The sequence below is a fragment of the Capsicum annuum genome, chromosome 3 (genome assembly GCF_002878395.1).
Source record: "Capsicum annuum cultivar UCD-10X-F1 chromosome 3, UCD10Xv1.1, whole genome shotgun sequence".
Classification (NCBI taxonomy): Eukaryota; Viridiplantae; Streptophyta; class Magnoliopsida; order Solanales; family Solanaceae; genus Capsicum; species Capsicum annuum.
In genome coordinates, this window is record NC_061113.1 from 32,175,883 (window position 1) to 32,197,259 (window position 21,377).

Genomic DNA, 21,377 nt, shown 5'->3' on the forward strand with positions numbered 1-21,377 from the left:
ATGTGTTATCTGATGCAACAGATATAGAATCTGTTGCCACAACTCAACAAAAATGGCTCTTCGAAAGAACTAATTAATAATAATAATCTAAAAAGTCATGACTTATATCACAATATTTATTTTCTTAATTTAATCAAAAATATAATTAATGAATGGAGGTGAATAGTCGCGCCTTTTTGCCTCTCATTCAAATTCAACCCTCTATAAATAGGTTTCTCCTTACTCAATCGTTCATTCAACTATACTTTATTTATTTATTGCATCTCGTCTTTCATATTACACTCTAGAAGATTATGACTGACCCATTGGGGGACGTTGCTTTTCTACAAGACGTCGTGAATGAACTTCGGAATCAAGTTCATGACTTGCAATGGGAACTGAGAGGAGTTAGAGCAAGAATGCTCTGCGAGATACGCAGGCTGAGAAGGGCCTTGCTACTTTTGGTTGAAGATTGGCCGAATGGTAATGATGATGATAATAATAATTAAAATAATTAGATTATTATTTTTTTTAGTCTATCATATGTATTTTTATTTATTTTTGTTTAATAAAAAAATTATGTTTGATCTTTGACGTTTTAATCCATATTTAATTTTCATTCTATCTATTATCTTGTCAAGAAACATGTCGACGATTCGACATAAAAAGGAATAATTTAGAATCCAGTAGCAATAGCAATATTTATCTATTGGGTTTGTGGCAGGGGCTGATGTGTTGTTCAAAATAGATTACTCATGTTGCAATAGATAAGAAGTCTGATGCAATAGATAAATAGTTTATTTCAACCGATGACTAGTTTGTTGCTTGGCTCTAACGTTTTAATTCGTACTCCCTCCATCTTAAATTACCCGTCCCAAATTGAGATGCCCCATTGATTAAGAAAAATAATTAATAACATGCCTAGTTTACCATAACCCACTGATCAGTTGGTGGGATAGTAGACGTGTTTGAAATAACCATTGTTTGCTATTCAATCGAAATTTCATAGGAGAAGAAAGATTTTAACGTCGGTCGGCGTATAGTCCCCCTATTAAATGATGTTTCCATTTTAATTTGAAGAAAATATGATTAATGCAAAGGGTAAAACATGGATTTTTTTAATCTTTTCTTGATTAATAAAAAAGACAAGTAAAATGAGAAATCGAATTAGGAAATTTGGAATGGGTAATTGGACGTAAGGAATAATTTTGAATCCAGTAGCAATAGCAAGAGTTGAAACTTATTGATTATCTATTGGGTTTGTGACAGGGGCTGATTTGTGTTGTTCCAAACAGATTAATCATTTGTTGCAACAGACGATTAGTCTGGTGCAACAGATAAACATCCTGATACAACAGATAATACGTCTAATGCAACAGATAACGTCTGATGCAACAGATAAATATTCTGATGCAATAGATAAATAGTCTGATGCAACAGATAAATCTTCAGATGCAACAAATTACTCATCTGATACACCAGATGATTGATCTGTTTAAATTGTGGGCACTTATGTTGGATTCATGATCGGGGTTCTATCTATTTTTGGAAAAACAGAAGTGTACCTAGATGACAAATATGAATAAAAATCATAATTTTACTTACCAAAGTCACCTATGAAGTAATACCAAAGTGGAAAGTGATGTAGTAAATAAAATTTGACCTAAGAAATTGGTCAGGTCGCAGTAGGGCTGTGCAAAAACCAAACCGACCGATAAACCAAACCGATAAAAATATTATTGGGTTATTGGTATTGAATTATCGGGTTAACGATTTTTTATTGATTTTATAAAAAAATTTATTGGGTAAACGATTCGGTATCGATTTTAGCTTATTGGGTTATCGGTTAAACCGATAACCCAATAAGGATACACTAAATTATTGTTTTATCCCTATGTATGTTATATATTTAAATCTCTCTCTCTTTATCTATCTATATATATAGAGAGAGAGATAAATATGTGTATGATATAGATTATATGCACTACTAATTCATAATTCAGTGATTCATAAAGTATTAACCTATTCAGTGCAACAAAGGCACAATATAAAGTTCGGCTATTATCGTAATAAAAAGCTTGAAGCATTTATAACTTCCAACAATTAGGATTCAATTTTTTTCTAACTAACATTCAGTTCAAGTTTGAAGATTCTTGTAAACTAAAATGCATTGCGTAGTTTTTGGCGGTAATTAAGATTTCATTTTTTATGTTAGTTGTTACTATTTCTATTTTATAAGTATTTTCTTATTGATTAAACCAAAAATCGAACCGTTAAGGACCAAAAATCGATAAACCGAAACCGATAAGTAAATATCTTATTGGTTGGTTATTGGTTTTACATATTTAAAAACCGAAAATTGATAAACCAAACCAATAACACATAAAATCAAACCGAGCCGACCGATGCACACCCCTAGGTCGCAGCAGCAGCGTTGTACCAATAACAACAACAAATGGTCAGCAAGATGAAGATGAAAATGATAATGAAGTAGAAGATGATGATAATGAATAAAGCAGCAGAAATAATGAACAACAAAAATCGCTAAGAGAGAAAACAACAATGAATGAGAAGAGAGAGAAAAGCTTCTTTTTTTTCCTCTATTTTCTGTTATTTTAGGTAAACATTGGGATCAAAATGTACATTTAAAAACTTGTGAGTTATTTTCAAACTTTCTCAACTTTCTTAATCCATAATAAAGTAATTGTCACCTCCAACTAATAATTAAGACTTGTTTCACCTACAGCTCATTTTAAAACTCTTTTGTCACATGTGGCCCAAATCCTCTATAAAGTTCTTTATGATATTAATTTAATTTTTTTATTTAATTTGGTCAGTTGTGTCTGCCTTTGATGGAATCAAACTAGCAGCTCCCTCGGTCATGACCGAAGGTAACTTATTTTATTTTATTTTTATTTTCATAAAAAAAAATTTATTGCTTTTTCACTGAAAGTAACATGCCTAAAATTATACTCGTGAATTTCAGTTAGATTTGAACAATACTTCACGGTAAAACGTTTACAAAGAACTTTTTTTTTTTTTACTTTGATCAAAAGCATTCAATCCAATAGTTAGAATAATGAAAATAAAATTGAAAATCTTTGTTATCATGGGATGCAGGAGTACGTGTTTGGATTTCAATAGCTATCTTGACATTGTTGTTTATGGTTCAAAGATTTGGAACTGATAAAGTTGGCAGTTCTTTTGCTTATGTACTTTGTGTGTGGTTCAATTCTATTGCTGGTATTGGCATTTACAACATCGCCAAGTATGATCCAACTGTTTTCAAAGCTCTTAATCCCAAGTACATCATAGAATACTTCAAGAGAAACAAAAAGAATGCTTGGATTTCTATTGGCGGAGTTGTTATGTGCATAACAGGTATTCGTTTCCTTCCAACAATTTTTGTATGTACGGAGAAACATATTAATTACAAGGAGGAGTTACATAAATCAATAATTAACTGCAGGAGCTGAAGCACTATTTGCAGATGTTGGTCATTTTAGCATTCTATCCGTACAAATAAGTATGTGTTTTGTGACATACCCAGCGCTCATAGTAGCATATCTCGGTCAGGGTGCCTTTTTAAGAAACCACATTGATGATGTTGCTGATACTTTCTACAAGTCCATACCTCATAAGTATAACATTTATTCCTGAGTTTAAGTACTTCTATGCAATGACACTTTAAAAACTATGTTCAAATCATATCATGGAGTAATGACAAATCTCTATAATCAATATTAAGAGGTAACCAAGCAAACTTGATAACTAAATTGTTATAATAGGCTAATCTACAAGGACAATTTTTTACCTTGTCAAGCCAAAAAATTTAGATCTTTTATGCTACAGTCTTGAGGGGAAAGGAATGAAGAAACCATGCTACGTTATTCCAAGACTGTCAGTTGCATTAGGGAAACGACTAGACAAGTGTTGAGTGTCTCGAGAGGTCGATCTGACAGGCGTCGAAGGGACTGGTGGTGGAATAAGGAAGTACAAGGGAAGGCGGAGTCATGGAAGGGGGTTTACACAAAGTTGGTGGAAAGTACGAATGAGGAGAAGTGAATAAATAGGGAGAAGTATAAGATGGATAGGAAGGAGGCTAAATTAGCGATTATGGTGACTAAAACATCAGTGTTCAAATGCTTAAACATAGAATTAGAGGATAAATGCGAGCATAAAAAGTTATACAGACTAGCCAAGGCTAGGGAGGAGCGGTGGACCCGAGACCTTGATCAATTAAAGTGTATCAACAGTAAGGAGAACCAAGTATTGGCATTATAACATCTAAAACATCTACATTCGGGAGCTTGATGTATGCAATGGTGTGTGCCCGGATATTGCTCGTGCAATTGGTGTTGTTAGCAGGTTTCTTAAAAATCTTGAAAAAGAATGCTAGGAAGAAGTCAAATGGATAATCAGGTACCTGAGAGGTACCTCTGGAGACTATTTGTGTTTTGGGGGATCGGAACCAATCTTGAAGAGCTATACCGATGTTGATATGGCAGTTGAACTTGATAACTGAAAATCCACTACTGGATATTTGTTTGTTTGTTTAGAAGGGAGCTATATCATGGCATTCGAGGTTGCAGAAGTATGTTGCATTATCAACAACTGAAGCAGAGTACATTGCAACTACTGAAGCTAGCAAAGAAATGGTATGGCTGAAATGGTTCCTTCAGGAGCTTGATTTGCATTAAAAGAAGTATGTAGTCTATTGTGACAATCAAAGTGCAATAGACTTAAGCAAGGGATTTATGTATCATTCAAGGACGAAACACATAAATGTGAGATATCACTGGATTCGAGAAAAAATGGAAGATTACAGATCAAAGAGGATCATACAAGTGAGAATCTTACTGATAACTGACCAAGGTGGTACCAAGAGACAAGTTTGATTTATCCAAGGAACTTGTCGGCATGTAGTCAAACTAAAAGCCCGATGATATTTTCTTCCGATGAATGGTTCTAGAGGGGGAGATTGATGGCGTTCATACCCATGTGAAGAAAAAGAAACAAAAGAAGAAAACAAAACAAAAGTGAGTAAATGACAAAAGGGTTACTTTTTTTGAATATGTAGTGATTCTTGGAGTATTTACTTAGACCTACAAAGTGTAAATTTCTTAATATAGTGGATTACTTTGCTCCTTTTGAACCCATTGGTTTTTCCCGTAAAAATTTTTGTGTCCTTGTTATTCCTTTTTTAATTCTTGTTGATTACTGTATCACATCACGCTGCTACATTATTATTCCACTGTTATTACCCCGAATTATTATTTCTATGGCAGGGTTTATCCCAACAAAGTAGTGTATGGTTTATTGGGGTAGGGGGGGAGGGGGGAGGAGAAAGAATCCGTAACTAAGAAGAATGAATGAGGTGATGTTAAAATATGCAAACTGTGAAATATTACATCAGTAGGAACGTTGAGTTGGCAACTAGTCTGCAAGGCGGATACTCTATGGATCAAGTGGGTACATGGTCTTTATATGAAAGATAGCAACGATATCTAGTGTGAGTAGTGTCATATTTCTCCAGCAGACTGTAGTTGATAACGAAGAAAACTGAATTCAATTAAAGGGTGTATGACTGAGTGGTACAACGATGGATCATGCTACTTTTATGATATCGTTCATATTCAGTGACTTGAAGCTATGTAAACTTGTTGGGAAAATTGCAGAGAGTAAAGAAAGATGATTTAGTTTGAAATTCCATTATGCTAGTTGACAAATCAAGAAAGGCTACTAAAAAGGAGAGAATGCATATTTCAGTTGAAGATGGACATGTAGTTTATATGTGGTGATAACAAAGAGGAATCCCAATTACATCTATTTTTTGAGTGAGAGAGGGTCTGGAAAGATGGTCAAGCTTTAGAGTTCAAGGAAGAAGGTGCTGCTTTGTTTGAGGTGGATAAGAGCAAACATTCGAAGCAATTCAAGAAGGAACTGGCAACAACAATTTTAGAATCAAGACTTTACCATACGTGGAAAGCAAGGAACTGGAAACAATTTAAAAGAATAACAATAGATACTAAGATAGTAGTTACACATATTAAGAATGAGACTATTGAAAGAAGAAAGTTCTTAAAAGGATCTAGAAAAGCTAGGAAATGTAGTAGTTTAAGACAGCAGTATTTCTAATAGCATAATACATAAATGTGCGCTTTAACTTCGTCGCAAGTGGCATTTATACCCTCCAACTTTGGGTGTACACAAGTATCCAACTTAAATTAATTGCCACATGGCATCTACATGACAATCTTACGTGAATTGCCACATGGATACCAAGGAGAACGCGTGTGTCTACTTGTTTAACTTTATATAAGTTTAAGTGTCTACTCGTGCACACACAAAGTTAGAGGGCATAGTGTTGTTTTTTGGCTCTTTTTCTCCCACATCGTAGTTTTACTATTTGGGGAGGAGGTTTTAGACTAATAAAAGAACTCTTCCTTCTCCCATTTTAAATATCTCAAAATTGTTCTCTTCTCCCACAATTAATAGAAAAGGTTGCGTTGAGCGATGATCGGAGATTAAGCCTTTTTTGGCTGAACTCTGTTATCAAATTATTCTAGTGTCTTTATTTTTAGTATTCAATATTATTTGTCGGTCAATTATTCTGAACCAGTTCATTTCACTAAGTTGTTCTGTTGTAGTGGGAAAATTACCCGATTTTCCCAATAAGTGGTATCAAAGCCAAGGTTTTGTCTGAGTATGCTCTGTGGTTGCAGCTTTGTCTGGTCTTCCACATCAGAAAAGAATTCCTTTGGTCCTTTTCAAGGTTTGTCTCAGGCTAAGGTTCTGTCTGAGTATGCTCTATGGTTGCAGTTCTATCTGATCTTCCACATCAGAAAAGAATTAGTTTGGTCCTCTTGAAATCTTGGGTTGATTGCAGTTATTGTAATATTGAATACTTTTTATTGAACTGATCTTCCACATCAGAAAAGAATTACTTTGGTCCTCTCAAAATCTTGGGTTGTTTGCAGTTGTTATAATATTGAATACATTTTATTGAGTCTGTAATAGCAAATAAAGATCAAGAAACGAAGGATCCTATTTCAAATATTACGCTAGGGGCATTGGGCTCCTCGTCATCATGGTTGAGGTTCCCACTGTCCATTCTGAAGTTGGCGGTGGAAATATTTGATGGTACTGGCCATTTCGGCATGTGGCAAGGAGAGGTTTTGGACTCTCTTTTCCAGCAGGGTCTTAATATTGCTATTGAGGAAAAGAAATCAGAAAAGGTAGAAGATAAAGATTGGAGCATCATTAATAGACTGGCGTGTAGAATAATTCGATCATGCATGTCCAGAGAGAAGAAGTATGCTTTCAAGAATGAGACTTCTGTGCACAAATTATAGAAGGCGTTGGAGGACAAGTTTCTAAAAAAGAGTGGTCAGAACAAGCTCCTTATGAAGAAAAGGTTATTCCGATTTGATTATCAACCAAGTACTACTATGAATGAACACATCATTATGTTTAATTAATTAGTAGCAGACCTGTTGAATTTAGATATAAAATTTGAGGATGAGGATCTGGCTTTGATGTTGTTATCATCTATTCTTGATGAATTTGAACATTTGGAGACTATGTTACTTTACGGAAAGGAGAATGTGTCGTTAGATGTTTGTTCTGCTTTATATAGTCATGAATTGAGAAAACAGGATAATATGAAAACCAAATCAACAACATCTGAAGAAGCATTGGTCGCAAGGGGTTATCAGCAAAGCCAGGAGAAGAGGAAGGTCCAAATCAAAGGGCCGAGCCGTTGCCAAAGATGAGTGTGCTTTCTGTCAAGAGAAAGGGCACTGGAAGAAAGACTATCCAAAGTTGAAAAAGAAAGGGAAGAATCTGCAAGATGCAAATGTTGCAGAATGCAAAAGTAATGCCGAATCAGATATTTCCTTAGTTATTATGCCTTCAACATCATCTAATCCAGATGAGTGGATATTGGATTCAGGATATACCTATCATATCTCCCATTCGGGAATATTTTTTAAAATTTCAAGAACACAATGGTGGGGTTGTTTACATGGGTAATGATAATCTATTTAAAACAACTGGGATAGGTTCAATCAAGCTGCGGAATCATGATGGATCCACCAGAATTTTGAGGGATGTGCAGCACGTGCCTAAGTTGAAGAATAATCGCATCTCATTGGGGGCTCTTGAATCTAAGGGCCTAGTTGTGATGATACAAGATGAGTTCTTAAAGAAACTTCAAAAGCACTGGTGATGTTGAAAGGTGTGAGAAAGAATAATTTGTACTACTACCAAAGTAGTACAGTGGTGGGGACAGTAGCAGCAGCAACTTCTAGCACCAAGAAGGATGTTGAGGTAACAAAGCTATGGCATATGTGGTTGGGACATATTGGTGAAAACTCCTTGCAAATTCTTGCCAAGCAAGGATTGTTGAAAGGTACAAAGACTTGTAAACTTGAATTTTGTGAGCATCGTGTTCTGGAAAAGCAACGAAGAGTGAAGTTTGGCACTGCAATTCATAATACAAAGGGTATTTTGGATTATATGCATTCATATATGTGGGGACCTGCCAAAACTCCATCCATCAGAGATAGGCATTATCTTGTCACTTTTGTTGATTTTTCTAGGAAAGTTTGGGTGTTTACTATGAAGAACAAGGATGAGATTCTTGGAATTGTCCTTAAGTGGAAATCTCAAGTTGAAAACCAGACAGGGTGAAAGATCAAGGTTCTTCGAATAGCCAATGGAGGAGAATACAAGAGTGATCCATTCTTGGATGTATGCCAAGACTGTGGCATAGTTCAACACTTTACTATTAGAAAAACACCACAACAAAATGGGGTGTCAGAGCGTATGAACAATATATTTGTGGAGAAAGTTTGTTGTATGTTGTCTATATTGGGTTAGGCAGAAAATTTTAGGTTGAGGTTGTGACGTACGCTAAACATCTCGTCAATCGTTTGCCATCATCTGCTATAGGTTGCAAAACTTCATTAGAGGTATGGTCTGGAAAACCTGCAATTGATTATGATACTTTGCATGTTTTTGGTTTTATTGCATATTATCATGTGATTGAATAAAAGTTGGATCCATGAGCAAAGAAGGCTCTTTTCATGGGCTTTAATGCTAGAGTGAAGGGATACCGTTTGTGTTGTCTTGAGGCAAAGAAGACGATTATCAGTAAGGATGTTACCTTTGATGAATCTGTCATGTTGAACAAGGTAAATCTACAAAAATCTAGCACATCAACACCCTCAACTTAAAACAATTTCTTGTCCTCAAGCAACTACATAACACCATACTACGATGCTTAACGAAGAGGCACATAAGATACCTATCACAGTTGATTATCCAGTTTAGCTCAACACTCATGCCACTCTCCGCGTTCAATTACTTATAAATCCAATTGTGCATATTAATGAAGATTAACAATGTGACCCAAAGGAATCAAGATATGGCATCAATTCATCAACAATAACTATGCATATGTACAAGTTACAGTACTCAAACAAGTAAATGGCTAGCAATGCAACCGATGTGCCCTTACAACAAAGAAGTCCCTCCTCACTCATATATGAACTCAAGTATGTCAATACGAGGACGGTCAAGAGACACTCACTCTCAGAAAGAAATTCCAATCAATGCATGTCAAATACCATACATTTGCCCTTATTTTCATTACCAAGGTGTCCAGACCGGTAAGTTAGGATCACTATAGGTCTTTTGTTCGGCTTGTAATGTAGGCTAAGGGCTAGTACGATATTCAATGGTATTTAAAGTGACTAAGCCTCCTTGGCACTACCTTAACTTTTGGGGTTCACTTATTAACCTTTTTCTTCTTTTTCTCCATTTCTTGATCAGACATTATTCAGGATGGATGTGGCTTTTCTTTTTCATTCTTTTCTTTTCTTATTCTTCTTCCACACCACTCATCTTTTTATTCTTTTTCACTAATTCTTTTCCTTTTATTCTACCTTTCTTCATACCCAGTATACATCACGCATCCCTATGATGGCCACCCTCAACTTAGGTTGTTTTCCTAAGTCAAGGTGCATAGTTTCCAAGGAAGACCAGGACCAAAACAGGTTCATTACGATCCAAACGGGAAGGTGATAGGTGTCATAGAAAGAAATGGTCAATTCAGGCTCAAAATAGGGATCAAGAGATATCATGCATACAGAGAAGGTCATTTAGGCAAAAAAAGTGACTTAAAAAGCAAAACGGCCTATGATCATTTCCTAACCCCTATCTTTCAACCAATTTAAGACTAACCGGGCAAGTTCTAGATTCAACACACACAGGGAATTGAGTAAGACCTCACATGCACATGGCACAATGGTACATCACAAGCTACTACCCATTCAGTTTATGCAATTGTTAGCAGTGATTATCATGTCCCTAGTACTAATGTCATAAAAAGATTCACAGTAGCCACATATAAATGTATATCACATAGTTATAAAATAGACCAACGGAGAGGTCTTTATCAGTCTTAAAAATCAACAAAAATATGTCAACTGCTCTAGATACTTATTTTTCTCCAGTTAACCACAACACATCACAAAAAAAATACAATACTCCTAAACATGTCGACTCCACTAGGAACAAGACTCCGGGGAAAAGAGGCACGGCAACAAAAACCCCAGGAGGACATCACACCCACAAGTAGCCCCACCCTCAACTTAATATCATGCAGCGTTCCCAACGCGTCAATCCAAAACAAGAGAGTTAGAAACATACTTGTGGCACCATGGGTGTGAAGATCTGATGTCAAGCACACAATACAAATACAAACAACAAAATACCTTGGGTTGCCTCCCAAGAAGTGCCTAATTTAGTGTCGTGGCATGACCCAACTAAGTTTTTTCCTCCATCTTGAGGATATGAACTTCACCCACAACTTAGAGTCCATCTTCTTGCCTCGCTCACAGGGAGGTAGTACAAATATTAAGAAGCCGAGTAATGGTTGATGCATGGTAAACAACTCAGCTTTAAAGTGAGGTGCATTTTTGTGTTGCTTATCAAGTGTAAAATAAAGAATATAGGATTCCTGTTCCTCATCTTCACAGTCTTCCACTATTTTAGATGATTCCACAGACAAGATATCATCTAAACATAATGTGGAAATCTACTTCGAGTGTGGACCAACAAATCCTACTTCAAAATTTACCCTATCCTCTACACACTCACTTTTATTCATCTTCTCAACATTTTTACTTTGAAATAGGATAGAGTCTTCATAAAAGATTGGCTTGGCTTCTTCTTGCCTCTAGCACCATTCCCTCAATCTTGGCATCATCCCTCATGGTTGGCTCAGTTGGTTGGGAAATATCCAAGGGTTGATCAACATCAATCTCATCATCAGTATAGGAATTTTGCTCTTTATCGTCACACTCTTCCATTATTTTAAATGATTCCACAGACAAGATATCATCTAAACATAATGTAGAAAAGTGTTTTGGATGATTTACCTCGAGATCCATCTCTTCTATCCTTTCTCTTCCCTTGTTAAATGCCCTAATGTCTTGACGTATGTCATATATGGTATTATTCATTGCGTCTATACGATCCAACATTAGTTGAAGCATAGCTTCAATGTCACTCTTTCCAGTGCTGCGTTCTTTCTTTTCTTGACCATAAAACTTATCATACTCATAAGAAGAACTAGAACTTGGGTTAGCGTAATAGGGGAGGGGGAATTTGAGCAATCACTCTAATGTCTATCTTTACCACCACATAAAGAACAATTATACTCCCTGTAGGATGGAGATGGTGCACACATCTCTCTTCGGGGAGCATATCCACAGTCATGCCAAAAGTGGGGTCCATCACAATATGGACATGGATCATCCAGATAAGATTTCTAACCATCAAACTCACATTCATTCCATGATGCCATAGTAAGAAATAAGCAAAAATAAAGAAAATCTACCTAACACACGAAACAAAGGAAATCACAAACAAATATTTACAAGTTCGAATTCAAGCAAGTAAGGTAAAATTCCAAACCAACTCAATACGCCAAATTGTTCCCCGACAACGGCGCCATTTTTTATAACGCTCAACTTACACTTCAAATTAGTGTAAGGCGGTCGTCATCAATATATTTACCCAACTTTGGAGTCGGGGTCAAATCTACAGGGAATAATGTGAGTGGCGATTAAACTAGTTTGAAATTATAGCTAAAAGTTAAATTCAAACAAATGATACAAAAATATAAAATAGGGTTTTAGTATTAATGTTTGTAATCAATATAAATGGAAAACCAGAGTTATGTTCACTGTGAGTTTCGAAAATTGACAGATACTAGGTACTGCTTAAGACTCTTGAAGTAAGTAGGAACAGCAGAATATCCCTGACGACTATACTATCTGACTTATCTCTCGACCTCACCAGACAATTTATTATCTAATTCTCGTGAACTTAGATAATTTATCTATATCCAAACGGATGTTATCTCGGGTAGATTAATCCAGTTAAGGCATTAATCATTAAACAGAAGGTTGGTAGCTTTCAAGTCCCTGTTGATAATTCCCGTCCTCTAGTCTATTTCTCCATTAGAAGTAAATAAAACCTAAGGCATAATCTAACGTTTGCAACCACTAGATTTCAGTTAAAACCACAGAATTTCAAGATGTTCTACTACTCTTTGAATCCGTTAAACACCTATCATCATATCAAACCCTAATCCTTAGATCCCATAACCCCGACTAATGAAATTAGCTGCTCATGATTTGATAAAAGAAATCACAAATTGAATTCATGATTATAATAATCAACTTACGTATAGATGGAAAACAACAAGTAATTTCTTCAATTAAATCCCAAGTTAGAAACCCAATAATAGTTGATAAGAAAGAAAACTAAGAATAATTGGCGAAAGAGAACAATGTACGTGTTTCTCTCTCCAAAGTTCTTGTTCTGAATAATGAAAACGTGATAATTTAAAACCCTCAAAATTGTTATTTATACTAAAGCCTAATTAAGGTAATAAAATAACAAAATCACAGCTGGGCTCGGATTTAGGTTACGGCATATTGGTGTTGATCGTCAGGCTTCTGACGGCGTCTCTGATATGTCATCAGAAGTCGTCCCTTCTTAACCTATTCTGCCTCACTCTGACGATGTCCTTCGATGGCTTACCAGAGGAGTGACGGCGTGTAGCAAATGCCGTCAGACTCATATCAGCTTACTTGTATCAGCTTTTACTTATTTTGTTCTTCTTTCCTATGTTTTTCTCCCATCTTTGACTTTCCTATAAAATCTTAAGAAATAACATCAAAAACACCAATAATTACTAAAGAACTTACAATTATTTCAATTTAAAAAGTCTTAAATATGCTACAAAAATCTAGCACATCAATGAACCCAAGACTTGGAGTGTATACGTGAAGTGCAAAGGAAGGCCTAACTAGGCTCCAAAATCAGTCCATACAATGCACTCCAAGGGAGCCCTTGAATACTTTGACTAAGGGGTCATTTTGGACATTTCACACTATTTTTGTAATACACTATAAATACAACCTTCTGGGAATTCATTCATTAGATTTTGATGATGATGAATGTTGTATAACATTGAAAGACAAGTCCTCTCTCCTTGAGGCACTAATCTGAAATTGTAACTCGAGAAATCAACTTGAGTGTGGAATCACTCGTGTTGGATTCAAGCTTGGAAACATTGGTCCTTGGGAGATTGAGATCCCTCTTGTGCCTACGTAGAAGATAGGTTAGTGTTGTGTATAGTATTAAATGTCTAAGGGTGTAACAATTCTTGGGTTGTTAATGTTATTCCCTCATTTGGTCTATCTAAATATCTTTATCTTATTGCACTTTGTAGATTCATAGTGGACTGTTTTGTGTCCTTCTTGAATCTGAAATTTGTTCCCATTGTGTTCATCTTGTTATCATTGTGTTTCTAGTGTTTTTGGTGTCAAATGCACCGTTGTTATCTCATATTGTTGTTGTTTTTGTAGTGAATCCTAGAATGGTCTCCATCTTAGTCCTCAAATCCTTAAGATTAGTGGACTATTTTGGAGTTGTTTTGTGTTTCTATTTTTTTTCCCGTATCATTTGGTATCGTAGTCATCTTTGATTTTATTCTAACAAGATCAATCTTGGGCTTGAGACTTGAAAACTACAAAAAAAAAAAGTTGAAAACTGAAAATTCCAGAAAAGAGAACAATCTGTCCATTTTGTGTTCTTGGCCGAAAATTGTGTTTTTGTTATGTCTTGGCCGAGATTTTTACTTGTCTTTGTTATATCTAAGTGTTAGTTTTTTTCATCACTAACACATTGAGTCTATATCTTGAGTTGAGCTTGAATTGTTGAGATTATTTTTGTGACAAGTTAATGGCCGTGTATTGATGTTGTTGTTCTTGGCCGTGTGGTGACCTTTCTTGTGGACTTGGGATGGACGTTGTTGGTGTTGTTATTATTCTTGAAAATTTGTTGTATTCTTATTGTTCATCACAATCTTCACCCCTTGTTAAGACCAAAACACCACACTCAAGGACTTGTCCATTTGTTGGAAGTTTGTAGTTGACCTTCTTGTTGTTTTTGGGAGATTGTTGTTGATTTTCTTGGTGATTGTTGAAGTGTTCTTGATGTTTTCCAAACCTTCATACCTTGTTAAAATAAAGTGAAAGTTAGATCCAAAAAGGTGAAGGAAAAAGTGTGAGAACTTTGTTAGTCTTGAAAGACTTACCATCACTCACCAACAAGCCAATCACATCTCAACCACTTTCCCATAAAACAAGGATCTATGTTTTAAGGAGGAGTACAAGTCTAGTCCAAGACTTTGAGTCTTGAAATTTTAATTGAAAAAGAAACTCTAAAAACTACTATGTGTTTCCCTCCATTGAACAAGTTCCACCAAAGTCCAAATTGAAAAATTGACTAAGACTTGAAATTGGAAAACAAAAGTTGTGTGCAATCGAGACCAATACGTGGCTACCACATCATCATGTTTTACTGTTCACGCAACATATTTAAGCTCAAATTTTACATTTCTTAGTTTTCGTTTGTTGTTTCTTAGTTTCAATTTCGTTGGTTCCAATACTAATTGGCAAACTAGTACTTATCTACTAGATTGTTAGTTAGTTTTTGTGTTTGTTCATTCGTGTTACGTATTTGTTATGTGCTTTTCTCTTTTGTGAAATTGTTGTATCTTATTGGTTCAAGTACGTAACAAACTTTGCTTGAGTCAACTCAAATGAAAATCTATTCCGGGCAAGAGTAGACTCAATATCAATCACTCGCGAAGTACAAGTCGGCTTTCAACAGTTGTGAAACCAAGTGTGAGACGATCAAGTGTGCGAGAGTGTGGTGAGGTTGTTTCGAACTAACTTGTGTTTTGTTTTGTAGGTGTTCTTTTCTTTCTTTTTTTAGGTACAATTACAAGGAAATTCTTGGCTTCCACCTCTCAACCCATGGACAACAATGCCACCAATGCCATTTTAGCCTACCTTGATACTATGTCCCGAGACCTAGTTATGGCAAATGAAAGGTTGGATCATATGATAGGTCAAAGGGATAAAGTGGGCTGCCCGTACACACGTCAAGAGGAAGGTCATAGCTCATGTGAGCTATGAGGTAAAAACACTATTCCCTACACTCCTATGAACTTAGAATATTGTGTTATGGCTAGTAGTGGCCAATTGGATGTAGTTACAGATTTACCTAGAGTAGAGGTATTTGAGTCTCCCTATGGTGATACTCTTGGTGATGTTAAGTTGCATGAGTACCAAACTCTTGTTGTAAGTACGCAAGCACTAGTTGATCTTTTAGATGACAAAATTGATTCTTATTGTAAGAATGATTTATGTCCATCTAGTGCTAACCCTTATAACTTGAACAAGGTTCTATTACCAATTGACAAGAGTACTCACACACTATTTGACCCTTATGCGAACCAAGGTGAGTCTACGTTGGTATGTGAGTTAACTAGTGAGGATGTGAATGAAGATAAACTTACTCATGAATGTATTTCATTACTTGAGCATATGTGTGGCGTGCTTAAAAAATCTTAAGTTAGTGGTGGTGTTTATAGAGTTGATCTTGATGGTGCACATGACTCTTTGAACATCTTGTGTGGTAAAAGCCTTGCTAGTAGTTTTGTTCATAGAGATCATGTGTATGGAAATGTTGTAAATGATGGCATATGTCTTTTTGAGGTAGGACTTCTAGGTCGTGTCTCTCTATTCTTGAATGTTAGTCTTCTCTTAAAGAAAAATGTCATACGTGGTTGTGGGAGTGACATTCTAAGGGAAGGAAGGGCTAACCTCGGCTTAGACCCTTGGCTACTTCTCCCATTTGACCCCAGCACCCTCCGAGAATGTGGGAATTTCTACACCTCCTACTTGATTCTTGGTCAAGATGATAAGCAATGTTTGATTGTGGGTGCTAATAAAGGAAGGCAAGGTTCTTCCTTGTCTCTTTTTGTTGATGATGACCTCTTCCTTTGTACCATTTATACTAAGGTTTTCATATTCTATACAAAGGACCCGTGGATATACTCCAAGTTTGTCCCACCTTGGCATGGCATGTGATGTGTTATTTTTGCTAACCCTAACCCCTTATGTCATGAGGATGTGTGCTTGGTTGTCTTCTCTTGATTTTGCAAGGTACGAATTCGAGGTCGAATCCTTTTCAAAAAGGAAAAGATGATACGGGTACGACCACGGAGGTGGGTGAGTGCCAGAGTGAATGAACCTGAGACTTGGAGTGTACACGTGAAGTGCAAAGGAAGTCCTAACTAGGCTCCAATATCAGTCCATACAATGCACTCCAAGGGAGCCCACTTGAAGAATTTGACTAAGGGGTCATTTTGGACATTTCACACTATTCTTGTAATACACTATAAATACAACCTTCTAGGGATTCATTCATTAGATTTTGATGATGATGAATGTTGTATAACATTGAAAGACAAGTCCTCTCTCCTTAAGGCACAAATCTGAAATTGTAACTTGGGAAATCAACTTGAGTGTGGAATCACTCGTGTTGAATTCAAGCATGGAAACATTGGTCCTTGGGAGATCGAGATCCCTCTTGTGCCTACGTAGGATGTAGGTTAGTGTTGTGTGTAGTATTAAAGGTCCAAGGGTGTAACAATTCTTGGGTTGTTAATATTATTCCCTCATTTGGTCTATCTATCTATCTTTATCTTATTGCACTTTGTAGATCCATAGTGGACTGTTTTGTGTCCTTCTTGAATCCAAAATTTGTTCTCATTGTGTTCATCTTGTTATCATTGTGTTGCTGTTATTTTTGGTGTCAAATGCACTGTTGTTATCTCGTATTGTTGTTGTTGTAGTGAATCCGAGAGTGGTCTCCATCTTAGTCCTCAAATCCTTAAGATTAGTAGATTATTTTTGAGTTGTTTCATATTTCCGTTGTTTTTCCCGTATCACCTACCAAGAGGCATTCGAAGCACAGAAAGTGGTAGTTGGGCAGGTGCAATGGAATAAAAAATGCAATCTCTTAAGAAAAACAAGACATGAAAGCTGACACAACTACCAAAAAAACAGAAAGGCAGTTGGGTACAAATGGGTATTTACAAAGAAAGAAGGATTTTCTGATAAAGAAAACATTCTCTACAAGGCAAGATTGGTGGCTAAAGGCTATGCTCAGAGGGAAGGAATTGATTATTCTCCAGTTGTAAAACATTCCTCCATTAGAATTTTGTTGGCCTTGGTAGCACAGTTGAATTTGGAGCTAGCTAAACTTGATATGAAGACTGTGTTCTTACACGGTGATTTGAAGAAGGTAATCTATATGACTCAGCCAGAAGGATATAAGGTTGTTGGTAAAGAAGATTGGGTTTGTAAACTTAGCAAATCGTTGTACGGAATGAAATAATTTCTGAGACAGTGGTACAACCAATTTGACAGGTTCATAAAGGGTCAGAAGTATAGGAGAAGCAAGTACGATCATTGTCTACATTTGCGCAAACTTCAAGATGGTTCATACATCTACTTACTCTTATATGTTGATGATATGTTAATTGTAGCAAAGAGCCAAGTTGAGATTGACATATTGAAGGCTCAAATGAGTAAAGAGTTCGAGATGAAAGATTTGGGGAAAGCCAAGAATATTTTTAGCATGGAGATAAGCAGGGATAGAGAGAGGGGCAAACTTTGGCTGTCACATAAGCTGTATTTGAAAAAGGTACTATAACATTTTGGTATGCATGATGATACAAAACCTGTAAATACCCCACTTGCTTCTCATTTGAAACTGAGTTGCAGATTATCTCCGACAACTGATGAAGAGCGAGAATACATGGCAAAAGTCCCATATACAAATTCAGTTGGAAATTTGAAGTATGCAATGGTGCGTACGAGATCAGATATTTCACAAATTGTTAGTGTTGTTAGCAGGTATTGCATGATCCGGGCAAGGGTCATTGGCAAGCTGTGAAATGGATTCTGCGGTATCTCTAAAATACCGTAGATGTTGGATTGACATTTGAGCGGGATAAATCACTTGGTCAATGCATAGTTAGATATTATGATTCTGACTATGCAGGTGATTTGGATAAGCGACGATCTACAACTAGCTATTTTTTCACTTTAGCAAAGGCTCCAGTTAGTTGGAAGTCTACCTTCCAGTCTACAGTGGCTTTATCTACAATAGAGGCAGAGTATATGGCGATTACAGAGGCTGTGAAGGAAGCAATTTGACTTCATGGGTTGCTTAAAGACTTGGGAGTTGGTCAAAAACAACTTTGAGGTGTATTCTGATAGTTAGAGTGCTATTCATTTAGCAAAGAATCAAGTGTTTCATGCACGGACGAAGCATATTGATGTTCGCTATCATTTTGTGCAAGAAATTCTCGAAGAGAAGGAGATACTTCTCCAGAAGATTCATAGATACTTCTCCAGAAGACTCATACTACGGAGAATCCTGCAGATATACCGACCAAGATGGTTACAAGGGCCAAGTTCGAACACTGTTTAAACTTGGTTAATATCCTGCACATTTGAAGTTTGCACCTCACAACGCAAAATTGGAAGCACCGCAAAAGACTGTTTTTATTATTTTTTTATTTGAGAAGATTTGTATTTTGGTGGGATTGAAATTGAGCCAAGGTGGAGATTTATTATTTTTTGGCTCTTTTTCTCCCACATCGTAGTTTTACTATTTGGGGAGGAGGCTTTAGATTTATAAAAGAACTCTTCCTCCTCCCATTTCAAATATCCCAAAATTGTTCTCTTCTCTCACAATTAATAGAAAAAGTTGCCTTGAGCGGTGCTCGGAGATTAAGCCTTTTTTGGCTTATCAAATTTTTTTGGTGTCTTTATTTTTAGTATTCAATATTATTTGTCGGTCAATTGTTCTGAACCAGTTCATTTTACTAAGTTGTTCTGTTGTAGTGGGAAAATCTCTCATTTTACAAATGAGTAGATGCAATGCGACACTTACAACAGAATGCTTCTTTATCACTAAAGAAAATTAACAAATAGGACGTAGATAGTGGCAAGAGTAATTTAAAAAGGGTGTGTGAATAAAAGAAAGGCATTGAGTTTCTACATCTTCAGTCATTATCCAGTAGCAAATAAGGCAACAGCTGAGGTGAAAACTTAGTTATGAACGTCTGAAGAAGTTGACTGACCCTCAGTATAAAGCCTAGATGGTGGAGGCCAGAAATTATCTGCATATTCGAGGAAGTATAATAAGGAACCAAGTTTACCATCTTGTAACGTAAAGATACTTGTGTTATGACCATGTAATCCTTTATATAACTGTGTTATGACCATGTAATCCTTTATACAGTGGCGGACCCAGGATTTCAAGGTTGTGGGTGCTCAAAAAAATTTATAAAAAATAGTATGTTGCTGTAGGGATTCAAAGCCTTTTTTGGCTGAATTCTGTTATCAAATTTTTTTGGTGTCTTTATTTTTAGTTTTCAATATTATTTGTCGGTCAATTATTCTAAACCAGTTCATTTCTATAAGTTGTTCTGTTGTAGTGGGAAAATTACCCGATTTTCCCAACACATAAATGTCAGTTAAGGCCAAGTTAAAAAATATGTTCATGTACTATGCCTTTTGAAAGATCTCTTAGAGTGCTCTTTAGTTGTAAATTATGTTTTGTCTGTGGTAATATTTCACGGTTCACCACAAAAAAAGCCTCATGCTCTGTTTCTCCTCTGTAAGTGCAGATAGTTTATATTGGCCAGTATTTGTTATGGCAGTGTTAGTGAACATCATTTCAAGCCAAGACTTGATTTCTGGGACTTTCACGATAAATCAACAATCTCTGGCGTTAGGATGCTTCCCTCGTGTTAAAATTTTGCATATGTCAACCAAACATCATGGACAAATCTACATTTCTAAAATCAATAACCTTCTCATGTTGGCTTGTGTACTCATCACTTTTGGATTCAGGACTACTGAAAAACTTAGCAACGCGTATGGTAAGAATTTCCAGGAGTTCCCTCTCTTCTCATATATATAGTTTTTTATATTCTTACATGTCTCTGTGTATAACTTAAATCCTTTTTAATGGCAATGTTTAGCAGATGTCTAACATGAGACAAAATCATTTTCTTACAGGAATAGCTGTGATGTTTGTGATGGTACTGACAACGTGCTTCCTCGTGCTGGTTATGATCATGATTTGGAAAACTAACATTTTTTTGGTAATCGTTTATGATCTAATCATTGGCACGGTTGAGCTTGTGTTCCTAAGCGCGGCCCTTTACAAGTTCAATGAAGGTGGCTACGTGTCACTGGTTTTTGCCGCGTTCCTGATGTTTATCATGTACGTATGGAATTATGTTTAACGAAAGAAGTACTCTCCCTTAAAAGTTAAAGAAACGATAGATGAAGCAAATTACCATCGCCTACTTGGACTTGCAATTTTCTATTCTGAACTTGTCCATGGAATTCCACCAATTTTCAAGCATTATGTTGAAAATGTGCCCGCGTTGCACTCTCTTCTTGTTTTTTTTTCCATCAAATCACTTTGTCATAGTATGATCAATAGCAAGGAAAGATTATAACCAGAAGAGAAATGAAGAACCAGAAAGAAGAAAATCAGTATGAGCAGAGGAAGAAGAAACCATAAGAGAGTAAATTTGAATCTTTATTGATCATAATCTTGTATTTACAATGTGATCGTATATAGGTATATATAGATATGGGGTTAAAGTGTAGGTTAGAATGTAGATTAGTGTGGAGGTTAGCAGTCAACTAACTGATTAACTAACTTCCTAACTACCAGTTAACGGTGTAATTTAACTAACTTAAACTAGGTGAATTACTAATTTACCCTTCTAGTTGTATACTTCTACACTCACCCTCAAACTAGGTGGGATGGAATATATCAAGTACACCTAGTTTGGTCTTCAGGTACTCATGTTGAACTTTTGGAAGCCCCTTAGTAAGAATGTCTGCTAGCTGATCTCTGGTTGATAT

At 36.1% G+C, this 21,377-nt stretch overlaps 1 protein-coding gene across 1 annotated transcript in view; it reads left to right on the plus strand.

Annotated features, from left to right (window-relative positions):
- LOC124896628 (potassium transporter 5-like) overlaps positions 1–20,743 on the plus strand; it is a 43,263-nt gene extending 22,520 nt beyond the window's left edge. The window contains exons 4-8 of the mRNA XM_047408229.1: positions 2,817–2,870; positions 3,100–3,360; positions 3,449–3,620; positions 20,124–20,374; positions 20,514–20,743. Coding sequence (XP_047264185.1) covers positions 2,817–2,870; positions 3,100–3,360; positions 3,449–3,620; positions 20,124–20,374; positions 20,514–20,743 — 968 coding nt within the window. The remainder of the gene's footprint in view (positions 1–2,816; positions 2,871–3,099; positions 3,361–3,448; positions 3,621–20,123; positions 20,375–20,513) is intronic.
- Positions 20,744–21,377: the final 634 nt, after the last annotated feature.